This window comes from Euleptes europaea, chromosome 3 (genome assembly GCF_029931775.1).
Source record: "Euleptes europaea isolate rEulEur1 chromosome 3, rEulEur1.hap1, whole genome shotgun sequence".
NCBI classification, from domain to species: Eukaryota; Metazoa; Chordata; class Lepidosauria; order Squamata; family Sphaerodactylidae; genus Euleptes; species Euleptes europaea.
The window spans coordinates 45,431,758-45,448,458 of NC_079314.1; the positions used below are offsets into that span (position 1 = coordinate 45,431,758).

Genomic DNA, 16,701 nt, shown 5'->3' on the forward strand with positions numbered 1-16,701 from the left:
CTGGGGGTCTCCCATCCAAATAATAACCAGGGTTGACTTATAACAACAGGGTTGTGCTTATCTTCCAAAATTGGGCTAGCCTTGACTGTCCAGGTCAGGATAACTAACTCACTTCAGAATCTGGTATTTAGCAAATTTGTATTTTTCTTTAATGAAGAGAACAGAGTATCTCTGTGGGCTCGAAAAACTTAAAACAGAGAGTGTACATACTGGAAACAGGCAGAAGACCTCTTCAGGTGTTCTGCTCAAATTAGAATATTATGTAATCATGGGGCTCAGTATCATGTCTTAGTCCAACAGCTTGAGCAAAGCACTATTGCTGAAATATTTTTTTTATAACATAATAAAACAAAACAGAAATTAACTATAGCAGAATGGTAGCTTGTGATGACAAGACAGATCGTTTCCAAGCAACTCTACATGAATGATAAATATACTGCCAAAATCCATGTTTTCTTGTTTTTTCCAGTACCTCAAGTTGTAGACAGGAAATCTGTGGATGTATATTTGTGCAAAATATCTCAGCCACTATAATATGTCCATTTGTGAAATTCAGGGATTGCAACTACAAAATTCCACCTTTATTAAAAGCGTATTGCTAATTATTATGACTGACACCGCCCCGCCCCCCATTTTCCTGTTCTGAAGGAGGAAGGCCTAATGTGAAACTGTTATATTGCTCTGGTCATTTGTACAAAGTGTTTATGATCACAGAATGTCTCATTCTCAAACAAATACAGTGGGCCCAACCATCTATGGATTTTATCTGAAGACAACAAAAACTAAGCATGAAAGTGGATGGCATCTAACACAAAGATCACTGCCATGTTGAGAAAATATGGGGACATCCCTTTGTCTAATATAATATAGCAATTTAAGAATATCAAAAACTGGTAACATAAAAAGTTAGGGGAAACCCTGTTCTAAATTGTTTATTCTTTATTGGTAAATTCTTTGCAGTGACTCCCTGTAGAAAGCAATAGTAATGGGCATTCTTTCCAAGACTAAACTTGAGCTTTGTGATAGACACCGATATACACTTTAAGCACCAGCAATGATGGTATCAACATGTAGTCCAATACTCACTAAGCCTGGTGTTTCTAATAGAAACAATAAATATTTCAGAAGACATTTATAATTCATGTCCAAGAGAACTGCCATTCTCCAAGATTATAATCCGGAGAATAAAAATGTTTTCTCTCTTAGCAGTTCTGCAAAGATGTGAAATAAATATTTTAAAGCAAGATATAAGAAAGTATAAATTCTACAGATGTGTACAGCTTTGTAACTAGAAGGAAACTACATGCAGATCTACATACAGTGACTGTATATCCACTTCTGGATTAACTTCAGCTAAAACTTAAAAAAGAATTATGGAGCAACCTGGAAGTGATTCCAGAGCAGCTTTGAAAGCCAGTCACACTTTTGCACTTGCATAACTTGAAGATACACCAACATAACTGCGCCGGCACAGGGGTCAAAAAGATGTGCTGCTGTTCGCAAATCAGGGAAGCAGTATGACTAACAGGCAACCTTAATTTAATGCTATAATACTAACAAAAACAAAAGAACCCAGGCAATTCTAATGAAACTCTACACACTGTTGAATTTGCCTAAGTTGCTTTGTTTTTGTTAGTATTATACATTAAGCAGTTGAAGTTCCAGTCCCTTTTTTTGGGTGTTAACGTTATCCCAGCAAAACAAGTAATATAAGTAGAAAAACAATTCCCACACACACACACGCATAGCTTAACAGCCACAGGTCAGATTTAGATGCCAACTAAATAATATATAAAACCCCAGCCAGTGATAATAGGGTGTGCAGCACAGGGGTGTGCTACCCTGGCCACACGTTGGGCACACTTAGGGCAACATCCAGCTATTTTTACACTAAATCTCATTTAATGTGCCTCCTGTCAGAGTAACAAGTTGCCCATAATAATCTGACAGAGACAGCTGACAGGTAGCTGTCAGATCAGAGGCATCTAGGATGATGCAAGAGGCAGCAATAGCCTTGCAGATTCTAGGGTGAACTGCAACTAACCGGTTTGAAGCAGTAACGATGATGTAATACTGTGGCCAGGTCTGCAGGTGGCCTTACTGGTTTCAGGTGGAGTTCTGTATATAAGCCTATGTAACTGTAACTCTGTGTTGGGAAGTTTGGTGGAGAGAAGTGTACGTGACGGTTTGTCTTTTATCTGTGCACTGTAAATTAAACAACACTGTTTTCTATAAAGCAAGGAGTTCTGGTGGTGTGTCCTGGATAACTGCTAATCCGCCTGCTTCCATGTCACCTCCTTACTACTGTCCCCATTCTAGATGATAGCTGCCCATGTAGGTCCCATGATGCCCAGGACAGCTTTTTTTTGTAAGTCAGAAGTGGACCCCTTCCTCCCAGCTAAAAAGCTGGTTGGATCCAAACTTTTGGAAAGAAACAACTGGAAACACTGATTATGGAATCTCTACAAAGAGGGAGCATTTTGCATAAACATTCAAACACACAAAGATAATCCTGGGTTGGATCCGGACTAAATTTTGCAACAGTAAAACAGAAACTTCCTGCCCACTCCCTTCTCCTACAGCCCTCTAATCTCTATGAAATGCTGCTCCTGAGGGATGTGCTCCCCCGCCCCAAGAAATTACCGGGGAATACAATGGGAAGGAGGATTTGGTAGAAACTGCCAGCTTAGTCTGAATCTAACACATTGTTAACATTTGCCTCTTCAGAATCCTTACAGGTACTTCACCTCAGGGCACAAACACCCAACAGTAATCTCCACTCTACTCCTCAGCTGGGGAGCCATGGACAATGCATACCTAAGAAGAGGAGGGGAATTTCATGCTTTGATTAGGATCATGTAGTGGTTTTTTATCTATAATATTGTTTGCAAATGTTATGTAAAAATGTTCTTGTTGACAATTTTCTTTTGTAATAGATTAATAATTAACCAATCAGTAAATAAAAATTTTAAAAAGTAGGGAGGGGTGATTTCCTCCCTCAAAGGTTGATACCTGCCAATTTTTTTCATGTCTCCTCCTCTCACCTGCAATATGTAGCTACTGTGTTTTGGCTTAGCAAGCCTTCTTTCCCTCAACATTTGTTAACATTGCCTTCCACACGTGGGCACAGCACTATGCTACAGATATGCCAGCATGACATGGACCTTCCCCTAGGCCAAGGGTTCCCAATATTGTGCCCACCAACACCTTTCTGGGCACCCGCCAAGTGTCTTTAGGAAGTGGGTGGGGCTAGGTAGGGCATTTGCCCAGCAAGGCTTGATTGGCTGTGCAGATTTTAAAAAAAATGTTGCTTTGGCAGCAGCTGCCACCACAGCACACAGATCTACACCATGTTAATGAAGTTAAGCTGTAGCATAGATTGAGGGACCCTGAAGTCAGATCCTATCATTTAGGTTTCCAGATTATTCTGATCCAGGAAACATGGGCCAAGGAAGATATTAGCTTACCAGGTTTTATTGTTCACACAGTAAATTCTCATTTTAGTTCTTATAAGGGCCGCCCAAAGTCAGGTTTAGCTTGTCTGATTTCGTCGGCTCTAAACTGTGCTAGTATAACTTTAGTTGCTTCGTCATATTTTGTGTTAGCAGTGTTAGTCCAGCTCCAATCAATTTCTCTTATTAATATCTATCTTCCCCCATTGGCAACCCAAAAGGAAACTGCAGTAATGTGGAACAAACTAGGGGCTTTTCTGGATAGGATTATAGAACAGCATCCTAGAGCCTTGCTACTTTTAGCAGGTGATTTCAATGCTCACATTGGTCATAACGATGGTGCCCAATTAGCACCAGGTCCGGGGGATCTGTCAATCAAGTCATCATATCAAAACTTACATGATAGGACATTCAAAGATGCAAGGGTAAATTCTGCTGGTAAACAAATGCTTAGCTTTGTATTGAATCAGGGCCTAATTGTACTAAACAGGAAAGGAAATTAGATCTTGCAGGTGATTTTACTTGTGGGACATCCAATGGTTCCATTGTAATAGACTACGTGCTGGTCTCGCCAGGTTTATTCCCCCAGATTAGCTATTTTAGGGTGGGCGATTATTTTGGAGGCGATCACCTTCTTTTGCAGTTTTTTTAAATATGCTTACAACAGACTGCCTCCTGCCAGCTGGCATGCAGATTGAGCTGCTACAAGGGAAAAAAGCCTTGAGGCCTCTGAGATGGTCATTGGAGCTAATCCCTGTAGCAAACAATATCATGCATTCTAGAGATGCTAATCTCCTGCTTAAGGAATTTATGAGACAGAGGAATGCTGTTGGAATGATAGAAATATTGACATCTATTTTAGACCTTTTTTAATCAGTCTGTACGAAACCGATAGTCTCATCAAGAGCCATGCGAAAGAATGACTGGTTTGATGACGAATGTAGAGGATTTATTAGAAAAATTAGAGCTAAACTTCATTTGTTCAAGTATAGCAATGCACAAGTATAGCAATGCACATATATACTTATTAGAAGTAATAGCATTAAAGTGTGCTTTCAGACGTTTGGTAAAACAAAAAAAAATGGCTTGCTCTACGTAAAAATTGGAAGATTCTTATTACCGCTATTAATAATAATGAGCAACGGACCTTCTAGAATATGGTCAACAATAACCTAATCCTTAGCGACTACTATACCGCCATGCATTTCATCTGTAATGTGGGAACAGCACTTTATCTCTATCTTTGCAAGGCCTATTGGGTTTGATCTTGATAGGGAGGTTGGTGAGCCCCCACAGTCTGCTTTCTGGCAGCCAATTCTTTCCAGAGGTAGTGGTGATTTTGTTTTAATCAAACAAATGTGATCAGGTAAGGCCCCTGGGCCCAATTTGATACCAAAAGACCTTTTGAAAGCTTATGTGAGGTGGTGGAGTAGTTGATTTGAGTAAAAAGGTGGCCCTTTTTACTCAAATCAATGCTTTAGGAACTATTCCTACAGCTTGGAAACACACAATAATAGTTTCTATATACAAAAAAGGAGCCAAAAATGATCCCACAAATTATCGGCCCATTAGTTTGCTGTCATCTATTGGTAAAGTCTATTCAGCCTGTTTGCATTCTAAGCTCCGGAACTGGATTGATACTGAATCTATACTGTATCCTGAACAAGCAGGATTTAGGAAGGGCGTTTCAGTTTTGGATCACTGCCTTACGCTTTATATTTCTCAACCAGGAGGACGGCTCTATGTAGCATTTATGGATCTTAGGGCTGCCTTTGATTCTGTCCCAAGATCCCATCTCTGGCTCAAACTTGCTGGCAGATCAATAGACAAAAGGCTCCTGTGGTTGATCTCTACACTATATGACAATCCAACAGCACAAGTCCAATGTGGATTGGAAGGCCAACTACCTAAACCTATTTCCTTGTTAAAATGAGTCAAACAAGGCTGCCTATTAACCCCATTAGTTTTCAACCTTTATCTGAATGATATGATCCCCTATTTACAAAAATCATCTCTCCACGCACCTATATTGGCTTGTAGTAGCACTAGTCATATTTAGCCTTAAAGAATATATATTCATGCAACGTATGTTAATTAAAGTTAGATCTCCTGCCAAAGAGACTTGCTAGTAAGAAAAAACTCCATGCTTTAACTCCATTGCTAGCTAGCAGTAAGAGATTCTAAGTGCGCCGACAAAAGCCTCTGTTATAATGTTAACAAAGATAACAAAGAAAGTGGTCCCTTTGAATATTGCTGCCTTTACAAGATGCCTTAAGCATCCATCCTGTAACTTTCTCACCATATCATAATTAATGGGCTTGACATCGAAGATCTGATTATCTATCTGTGCATATCTATATCAGAAAACCTTGCCCAGGGCCATGCAAAGAAATCTTGTGAGGTGTTAAGGATAAAGTTTGTTATGAGAAAGTTTTTGGACCCTTGAGAAGATGTCATGGAAAGATTGTGATGTATAACCACAGATTAAGATCCCCATGGTAAAAGGTATATAAGGGGCTAAAAATTGTTAAACATTGGAGGTCTCTCTTAGACCTTCCATGCAGTGTGTTGGTACGTATAGAATTGTATTCTGTGCATGTTATGATCTGTGTACTCTGTGCAAATTTGTGAAATAGCCTGTTGTGACTTGGCAAATATTCTGTTATGCTTTATCTTATGCTCCATATATTGTGCAATTCTGTCCCATAGGAACATTTGGTAACAAATCATGATCGCAGTGAAATTTGCACCTTGAGGCCTAGTGGCCCAGGTGAGTTGATCTTCCCGCCTAGGGTATCCAATTTTCTGCCTTCCTTGTCCATGGTAGAAGAATGTGCTCCCAGCTCTATGCCTGTAAGGGATGACCTCCGTGACAAGGCAGCATCCTGTGGATGCTGGAAGAGATATTTACAGCCATCCCTCTTTGATTCTGTATACATTTTCTAGCTTTTTGGCCGATGTGAGTCTCACCAACATGTTGCTTGCTACATCCCAAATTCCCTGGATCATAGACAGGGCCACTGGACCAGAGTCTGGTGTGTAAAGCACCTTCTTAATAGGATCGGAACGCTTGGGCTCAGTGGTAAGGTAGTTTAATTCCAGTGCCTTAGCCATTCTAATGAGCTGCTCTGAGTAGGGCTGTAAATCTTCCATGGAAGACATTGGAGCGAATTCTCCCACCGCATCCTCTGGTGAAGGGTCTGAGGTTTCCTTAGAACTGACCTCAGAGCCATAATCAAAAGCCTCCTCTGATTCTGATGGCTGATCTGACTGCTGATGTGCCTTGTACATCCTCGAGCATCCTTTGCAGTGTTCAGAGTTAATATGAGGTTATGGCAAGAATACATACAGAGGGTACATTGTCTGATATTCCCAGGAGCCTCACTATGGTGCATACATTGGTGGACAAGGGAACCAGGGACCTTGAGGTGGGTACCAAGAAAAAAGGAGTGCTTGATTTTTCTGCTTGGTGCTCCTGCTGCTTAAGTAGATATGGCGTTGGTGCTGGTAGAACTGGCACCTCAACAACATCATCCTCTGAGGATTGTGGGGAGTCAGGTGTTTGTTGGGGACAGGCATCGTACTAGAGGAGTCGGTTCTGTGGGGACAATGACTGTCGAACTCAGGGGATTCTCTCCATCAGCGTCAAAGAGATTACCCTTCTCAGCATCGAGGGGATGGTGATAATGTTAAAATGTCAAAGGCATATGCTTTGCCTTTGTTTTGTTTTTGCTTTTTTTGACAATGGTTCCAACACCGCCCTTTGAGCCAATGAGGATTTTTCTACTGAATCCGATGGAGTGGCGGTAGGGGCAGAAATTACAGTCAGAGCTCCAGCCCTTTTTTCTAGATGGGTCTGTCGCTTCTCTGAGCGAGTATCTGAGGACCCCAAGGCTTTCTCCCATACAGATGCCTTTAGACCAGGGATGGGGAACGTCCGGCCCGGGGGCCGTATGCAGCCCCCGAGGACATTTTCAGTGGCCCTCGGGAGCTCCAGGGCCCAGAACCTCCATTTCTCTGTTTTCCTTCCTTCCTTCCCTGAGGATCAGCTGTGGGCTGCGCCCCCCTGGTGCCTCGTTTGCTCGGGGCCCACTGCTGGCTGCCCGCTCACCTGGGAGGGAGGGGGAGCGGGGGTGCCCTCCAGGCCTTCTCTGTGTGGCCTCCCCTGTGGTTGCCAACCTCCAGGTGGTGGCTGGAGACCTGGCAATCCTAGCCTCTCCCCCCACCCGCGCTGGGAGACCTACACCTGGTTATGGCCCCCGACGTTATAAATGAGCAAATGGCCCTTGGCAGGAAAAAGGTTCCCCACCCCTGCTTTAGATGCACCGCTCTCTCATTGAGGGCTTTGGAGATGAACAACGGCTACAGGCCGCAGTATTGTGCTCCTCTCCTAGGCAGAACAGACATGACTTGTGCTCATTGTTCTGAGCTATCTTAATACCACACTATTTTTTTAAAATAAAGCCATTGTACATACATATTGGAAAGATCTGAGACAACGATCCTGTCTCTGAGGTGATGTAGAAAGCTTTACAGAAAAATTGTCCTCTTCTCACTGTGGCATAGAGAGAACTGAAGAATAGTCGCTCTCCCCTCCTCCATCATGTGCCCATTTGGGCAAGTAACTAAGGCACGAGACAGAGGGGAGGGTGCTCTTCTAGAAAGCTTTGGAAAATTGTTCTCCCTTGGCTGGCCTGAGCATGTGCAGTCCCATGTGGGACTGCACAGAAGCCACAATACTGAACTCCACCTTCTCTGAGGGACATCATTCCCACAGTGGGGCTGAAACCCTTGTCAGGGAGAGGTCGTACTTTTCCCTTAATGGCTGGGAGATATGCTTTGATCGCCCATGCTTTCTTCCAAAGCTTTTCAAAGGGGTACCTGTTTGCAGAACAGGATTCAAACCTTCACCAGCAGGGATCATCACACTATGGTAGTCACAGGGCTGTTATCAGAAAGACTATGCATGGTCCTTCACACACTAGAGCACTGTATTATCTTTTTTCTTTCTTTGATCTGCAGGTGGGTGATTAGGCCATCATCACATCACAGAGGTTTGTGGCACTGTTGTGAACAGGTACAGGTATCATGCATAGTGCTCTATGGACTCGTGGGTGAGGTTGGTATCACTATGGACTCCACTGTTGTGGCTATGCTCTCACTTCCTTAAGGTTAATTTTATTTTAAAATTGATTTTCTGTGTTGGGAGAACACACTGGAATCAGCAACACAGTATGGCCAGCCTTAGGATCTTAATTTATCTATAGCCTACTGTTAGAATCTATTTCTGCTTTTTAAATTCTACATCTCTCAACAAAACTGTGACCAATACACTAAAATTTTAGCTGAGCTCTTCCGATAGGTACTGAATAACACCACCATCCGTGTTGACACATTCCTGAAGAATTAGTCTGCTGCAACCAAAGCAACAGTGGCTTGTGTCACCTTAGAGACTAACAAATTTGTTGTGGAATGAGTTTTTATGAATCAGAGCCCAAGTTTCAGGAGCATGAAGTATTATACTCAGTGGGCAGAGGTATGTGCATACAAGGATACAAACAAAATAAAGGTGGGGTCTCAGATTTATTACAAAGAGTTCAGAAGGCCATGAAATTCCAAAACACAGATGTGTTACATTATGCTGCTGCACACAGATGAAGACAAGATCCTGTCAAAACAGTAAATGATCCAGGCAGAGTGGGTGTGGACCACTCCCAACTGTTGATGAATTGGCAAAGTAAGACGAAACTGTGTAAGGAATTACAATACTTTCTGAGCTAGAAGAGAGTTGGTTTTTATAACCCACTTTTCTCTACTTTTCTAAGGAGTACCAAAGCGGCTTACAATAACCTTCCCTTCTTCTCTCCACAACAGACACCTTGGGAGATAGGTGAGGCTGAGAGAGTTCAGAGAGAACTGTGACTAGCCCAAGGTTACCCAGCAGGCTTCCTGTGTAGGAGTGGGGAATCAAACCCGGTTCTCCAGATTAGAGTCCACCCCTCTTAACCACTACACCACGCTGGCTGTCACGAATCACTCCCAGTTCCTACTGAGCCCAAATCTGATAGTCAAATTTGTATTCCCAGGCTACTCTTTGTAATAACTCCCTCTTACCTCCTCTTCCTGTGTCTTCATGTATCTATATTTCTGCCCACTGAATATAACTCTACACGCATCTGAAAAAGTGGGCTCTGGTTCATAAAAGCCTAGACCACAATAAATTCGTTAGGCTTTAAAAAACCACAAGATTCTACAGAAGAGATGGGTGGTCAAAACAACAATTATTTGCAGTAAGTTGTTGCTTGTTCTGACATAGCAAAGCTTGTATTCAAGAGCAATACATTCAATATAGCATTTAGATTAGGGTAAGGGATAGAATTTCAAAAGATGAACATTTTTTAAGTCATAATGAATGGGATTCCTAAAGGAAGTCTAAAAAATACTAGGTGTATCCATAAAATGCAATCATCTGTCCTTACCTTACCTAACATCTAACATCTGCTCACCTGAAGTTATGTTCGATAACCTGAACACTAAGTCAACCTTACGTAACACTTAAAGATGACAAAGAAATTGCTCAGCAATTGAAAAAACAGTGGCTTCTGTGCTTGCTCATGTGGGAACCTGCAAGGACTTGCAGGAGGCCTCTCATTTCCCCCCTCCTCCACTATTTTTTCTTTCCCTTTCCAGAAAGCCCCCATAACCTCTTCCCTTTTCCACCTTTGTTCTCTCCTTCCAGTGTTGCCAACTTCCAGGTGGGGCCTGGAGATCTGCTGGAATTACAATTGATCTCCCAACTATAGAGATCAGTTACCTTTAGGGTTGCCAGCTTCACATTGGAAAATTCCTGGAGAGTAGTGACTTGGAAGGGTGAGGTTTGGGGAGAGAAATGACCTCAAGCTGGTTATAATGCTATACAGTCCACCCTCCAAAGCAGCCATTTTCTCCAGGGAAACTGATCTCTGTCATCTGGAGAGCAGTTATAATTCCAGATGATCTCCAGCCCCCACCTGGAGGTTGGCAATCCTAGTTCCCCTGGAGGAAAGGGCTACTTTGGAGGGTTGAGTCTAAGGCCTTATACCCTTCTGAGTTCCCTCCTCTCCTCAAACCCGACCCTTCCCAGGCGCCACCCCCCAAACCTCCACAAATTTCCTAACCTGGAACAGGCAACCCATCTCCTTCTGGGAGACTTCAGTACCTCGTTGCATTTCTCTCCTAAGGAACTTTACTCCAGACATAATCGTGAGTTAAAAAGTTTTATTAGACAAAGCCAGCGGGTTCAGTAGGTCCGTTGAGGCATAAGGCTAGAATGCAGACATGGGGAAACACCAGTACATTTAAAGGATTCATATAATAGGATTGATTAGTTTCAGGACATAATACAAAAGGGACGCGTTGAGGCAGAGTTGCCTTGATGGTTTAGGTATAAGGAAACAATACAGAAGGTAACAGCCGGTAACTATTCACAGGAGAAATCATACATGAAACCAATGTGTGAAATAGCTAGGTGATTGCCAGGGCTCCCAGGCATTGTAACGATTAGCCAGGCAAGTCTCCATTGAGGTGTAGATGCGGGGGGGGGGGGATGGGCAGAGGCCGAAAGCCAGGAAGCCTTAGCTGACACCTTCCCACCCAACAGCCAATCTACCTTTATCTGCCCTTCTGTCTTGATCTTTTCCTCTCACCCTCCTCAGTAGCCTCTACCCAGGAAAACTGTGGCCCAGTTGTGTGGTGCCAGCCACTCCAAAACAGTCCTGGAAAGGGTTCTTATGCCTCCTCTGGAGGGGCCTTTTACTCACAGAAACTTAAGGCTGGAATGCTGTGGTTGCCTAGCAAATCCATTTTTTTAAGCTACAGGCACTCCTTTTATCATTTTTCAGGTTTTTTCAAAAACCCCAATGTATTTTTTTTAAGGTTTCACATTTTCCTGCAAACTTAGGGTCCTTTACAGGTTTGTAGAAAGAGCTGTCTTGCCCATTCACAGCTCCAGTCACCGAATTTAAGCATCCAAAGATTTGGCCGGCTTTACTATTTGAATATAAGATTATATCAAGTAACTCAAAAAAAAAACAGTTTTGTGGGACCTTAAACTAACAGATTTATTATGCCATAAGATTCATGAGCCAGAATCCACTGAAATACACACAAAGGCTACAAATAGAGCAACAATTGGAAGTACAGAGGTCTTGGAATGCTGGGCCTTCTGGCCTCCCTCTGTAATAACTCCTCCCTGTTGTTTTTCATAAGTGCATAATTGTGTGTATGCATGCATGTAACTGCCAACTGAACGTAGCACTTCATGCATGTGACAAAGTGAACTCTAACTCGAAAAAGCCAATGTATAAGTATTTTAGATGCTACAAAACACTTCATTGTTTTGGCTATAAACGCTAACAGGGATAACCTTCTGGACAATATTAAGTAGGCTGAATTAATAAAGAAGATGGAACAATAGCCTTATTCATACATTAGCAGCAGCAGCCAAGGCACTTAAGGACCAGCTGCTCATCTCTTTTCAGCAGAACTTGAAGGACAAAGATCATGTGAGTGAGGCCAGCAATACAGTTGCTTCTCCTGGAAGCATGGACCTACCCTTGAAAGAAAGCATACTGCTGGTCTCCTACCCCATGATCTGCTGCCTATTGCAGCAACCATTTTGGTGTCCTTTTTTTAAAAAGTCACTTGACCTGTTAATGTAATGCTAAGTATTACCAACTTTCATGAGAAAGACTGCTGGTACCTATGACAATCCATAGTAAAATCCTCCCCCCACCAAAAAAAAAAACCCAGTATCAAAAAGGTATTACAGTAGTGTTGTTTGGGGCGATTTTAATGACCAATTCAGCTCTCCAATGGAGAGAAATGCTTTTTAGAACAAATGAAAAGTAGTGACAAACAAACTGAACTGTGAATTAGGAAAAATCCACCCCTTGCAAAGTACAGTGTTTTCAGTGTAATTGACACAGTGTAATTGTTAAGGCTCAAACTGTTGCTACATTTTGCTGGCTTTGTGTCTCCCCATGGTCTTTTTCAATTTAAAAACAAAATGTTGGGGATGCAAGTCCCATCATGCTCATTTTGGCCTGCCCTCCTCATCGCCTAAGGCAAAAGCACATTTTCAAGTATTCTGTGTTAAGAGTTTTCTTGACTATGACATACAAGGTATGAAGATACAAAGTAAAGATTTATAACCAGAAAAATACATTTGAAAGTTTGGTATGTTTATTTCAAATTCCCAGGATGATGACAATAATACCATCCTCTACAGTTACAGCATGAAATCAGTCATGTTTGTTGGTTTGCATGGTAGCCTTCCTTTGGGCAACAATATTTATCAAAATGATAAACACAACTATTTGATACTTTTACTTCCCACTTTTCCTTGCAAGCTTCCAAAGCTAATATCTCCTTGATTAATACTTAGACATCTCATATGATAAATTACAATATTTTGCAAATGCCATATAGTGTCAAGGAAAAATTAAATTTCATTTCCCCCTTCTTTAAAGTGTGAAATGATAGATGAATAGCCAACAGCTGTTAAATCTAGGGAAAGGTAATGCCATATAACAAAACATAACTAAGAAAAGCTTAGTTTGTAAGTGATTAATAATTAACCATTTTTCCTTAATATTTAATAAGATTATAAATAAAACTAATGATATGAGATAGTTTGCTGCCCAATTACTATAAATGAGCCTATCACCATGGCTTGCGTGAAGATGTCACTTCCTGAATCTGACAAAATACTTTTTAATATTTCTTTTAAGGCTGCAGATTGTCCTGCCCTGGCAGGAGCTGGATATGACAGGAGTGCTTATCAGATTGTGTGAAACAGTAGCTTTGAATCTGGAGTCAAGAAAGGGAAACAGGGCAGCCAAGAAAGTTGGCTGAAGATGAAGCATTTTAGCTTATGGTCTCACAGGGGACATCATATGGAGTAGAGGAGCCACTGCCTTATAAGAGTGCCTCTTTGCCTTCACTTACCCTATGCTTGTACATTTGTAAAAAAAAAAAAAACACCAAAAAAAAAACACCACCATCCATAAATCTCTGGTACTCTCAACAATCCAAAGGAAACTAAGCCTCTGGATTGTCTTATCCATCAGAAGAGCAGGGAGTACATTACTGCTAACACACAAGAGCAAAAAATTCCCTTCTGTAATTCTTATCAGTACCGCCTATTAAACTATAAGAACAAATTTACCAGAAACAGTTTTTGTATTGATTCCTCCTCATATTTGACACTTTACTATAGCTGTTCCCACCTTTAAAGTATCACTAGTAGAAAGCTTTTTTCCCAAAATCTAGCAATGATCACCTGATAGTTGGAGATTCCTTTCTCAGAAGTTGCAAGAAGAAATACAACTCACATAGGTGCAAGTGAGAAGTAAAAACACAGGAGATGGGGGAGAACCAGCAAATAGTAGGCAAGCTAGTAACAATGCCAACCTGAAACATGCTTTTTTTACCTTTAAAAAAACATCCTTACCTTTTTCTGGTACCAGACTATAGCATCTGTTACTTTGGACGCCATTTATGCTATGACATTTATACAGTAGTCATTTTAGGCTGCAAAGAAAAAGAGGCACAACTTTACTATCACATCCTAAGGTAAAATATAAATAAGTAGGTATGCATAACTTTATAGTTTTAGGATCAGGATAGCAGTCACTTATCTGTCAAACTGTCACTTGAACATTATTATCTATGATCAAATATTGTTAAATACTCCACAAATTCAAGAATGCCAGTGAGTAAACAGCAGTCTATCTTTTGCAATGACAGGAGAGCTTTGATTCTCAGCCCTGCAAAGGTTCGCTCACGATACTTACCATACTCTTCTTTAGACACTATTCCAATTTTTTTTAATCCAGGTTTTTATCCAGATTTTTAATTGTTAGGTTTTTATGGTCTGTGTCTAGCCTGAGGAGTGTTTGAAGACAGACTATCACAGCCACGGCTAGGAGCAGGAGAGATTTTAGGGAGGAGGGAAGGTGAACGTCCATAAGAGTAGAAAAAGGAGATCTGCCAAGCTAATGCTTACAGGGAACAGTTTGGGTACAAATGGAAATAGAAAAGGCAAAGAAAAGAAACAGCCAAAGTTGAATTCCTCACTGAGAAATGAAGGAATGGGGAATGCCACTGAGAACAAAGCTATGGAAAGGCTTGGCTAAAAGGGCAAACAAGTATGGATAGCTGTTGGAAGTCAGCCAGGAATGAAGGAGTATGTTTGAGACTGGGTAGGAGCAGAGGTCCTGGTAAGAGGTGGGATGAGAAAGAGAGAGTGAGGATTATTGCAAGCAACCTTACAAACAAAACCTGATTTACAGATCAATCCTGAGGTGCTTCTGTGCTGCAGAAGCCAGGCATGGCGCAACTATGGTGTCACTAATCCGGTCCCTATAAGGTTTAGTTACCCAGCAACCGGTAGGAAAATAGTGGGTTTTCAAGGCTTTCTTTGGGTGCAACCACATTAGCATCCCCAGCAACCACACCACTGCATTCCACTGAGGTGTTGTTACGAGGCGGCGGGGCTCAGATGGTACGGGCAGCTAGAACCAGAGGTCACTAGGCACGGGGGCCAAGTCAAGCGCTCTTCACAGTCCAGGGGCAGAGAGGGGCAGTGCCAGAGAGGCTTGCTCGCTATCAGCAGCACCCCTCCCCCTTAAAGGGACCAAGTTCAGTCTCAAGACCCTGAGCACCTGAGAGTGAGTGGTGCAGGGTCCCAAGCATTCCCCTCCCGGGCAACCCTCCTGGGCAACCCATACAATAGTGAGTACCCTCCTCTAACTGGCAGCCACACTGTACAGCTGATCGCCCACGCTGCCAACCCCACACCTTCCCTCTGATGGCTGAGCAGAGGGGCCATCAAGGCATAGAGTGGGGGCCCAAAGTACCTCTGACAGGTCCCCAGCAGCCTCTCAACAGGCACCTGTCCCTCCCCCACATCCCCCCCAACAATAAGCAGCCCCACCAGGTGTCCAGCAGCTACCATCACAGATGCTGCCAGCCCTTTCATCCACTATTGGCCCCTGGTGAAGTCTTCCCTCAATTCTCACCGGCTCACCAGCCGCTTCCACTCAATTGCTGCCCACATGGCTTACCACTGGGGGACGCTGGCCTGGATTCTTAGCCCCTGCAATCTCAGAGGACCACCCTGGTTGGGGAGAAGGGGGCTCCATGTTGGCAGAGTCCCCCCCCCCGTCCCTGGGCATTGAGGTGGGCAACGGCTGCCCTGGCTAATAGCTGCCCTGGTGCCCCCCTCAGTAATCTCTGAAGATGGTCGTGTGATGACATCAGCAAATCCAGGGAGTGCGGGAAGGATTGGGGCAGCAGAGGGAGGGCCCCCACACATGCCAGGTGGCTGCAGAAACAGTCACTCACTACACAACAACATGACGCCGCGTCCACCCACTACCACAGGTGGTATCACCACCCACAGGATGGCCTCAGTTCCAGGCAGACCGTTCTCCACTGCCTGCTCATAAGGGACACCCTGGGCTATGAGGCTATGTTTGTAAATCAGAGAAGGACAAAAGAATCATTGCAGTGCTTCAGGGCAGACAACTCTGTCTGGGTGGCATGTCCCAGGGTAGAGACTTGCTCTGTCGTCATGCACCAGAAGGCACAGCAGCGCCTTCTCAACCTCAGTCCACTTTGGCTGGTAGTGGCCATTGCTGCTGCCAGATGTTGCAGCGGCCATGCCACCCACACATAGGGGAATGCAAAGGCAGGCCAAGGCACCGTGGGAAGCCACAGAATCTCTGGTCTCACCCCACCTCCCCCTGTGCCCACGATAGAGACCAGGCATAAGGAGGAGGCCACGCAGATGGGGGAGCCACCTGTGGGGACAGGGGGTAGGTAAAGGGGGTGGGGCATGAGGGCAGATGGAGCACAGGGACCTAAAACCATTAGACTGTTTAGAACTAAGCATTATCTCTCTGTGGGCCTTGGCCAGCCTGCCCTAGCATAGAACACACACATACACCCGCCACTCCAGCCTCAGCTAGGCATGCAACATATCCACCTACTGCCAGAGTTCTATGTTTCAGTGGCACTGCTACGGTGGATATTGGGCATGCATCAGCACCTTCCATCTGTCAGACAGCACCTACTTGGATTACCTCCACCTGGACAGGAAGCCATCCGAGCCCTGTGTTAGGAGCTCGGGACAGCTGTCCAGGGCCAAGTTCCCCCCCCCATACAAGACCTGTCCTACCAAAGATCCTGCTCTCCCTCATGTTCC

At 43.4% G+C, this 16,701-nt stretch overlaps 1 protein-coding gene across 1 annotated transcript in view; it reads right to left on the reverse strand.

The window, feature by feature from the left end:
- The window catches only part of PHTF2 (putative homeodomain transcription factor 2), a 108,629-nt gene that overhangs the window by 67,515 nt on the left and 24,413 nt on the right, over positions 1-16,701 (reverse strand). Inside the window, exon 2 of the mRNA XM_056845948.1 lies at positions 13,945-14,024. Coding sequence (XP_056701926.1) covers positions 13,945-13,989 — 45 coding nt within the window. The 5' untranslated portion in view covers positions 13,990-14,024. The remainder of the gene's footprint in view (positions 1-13,944; positions 14,025-16,701) is intronic.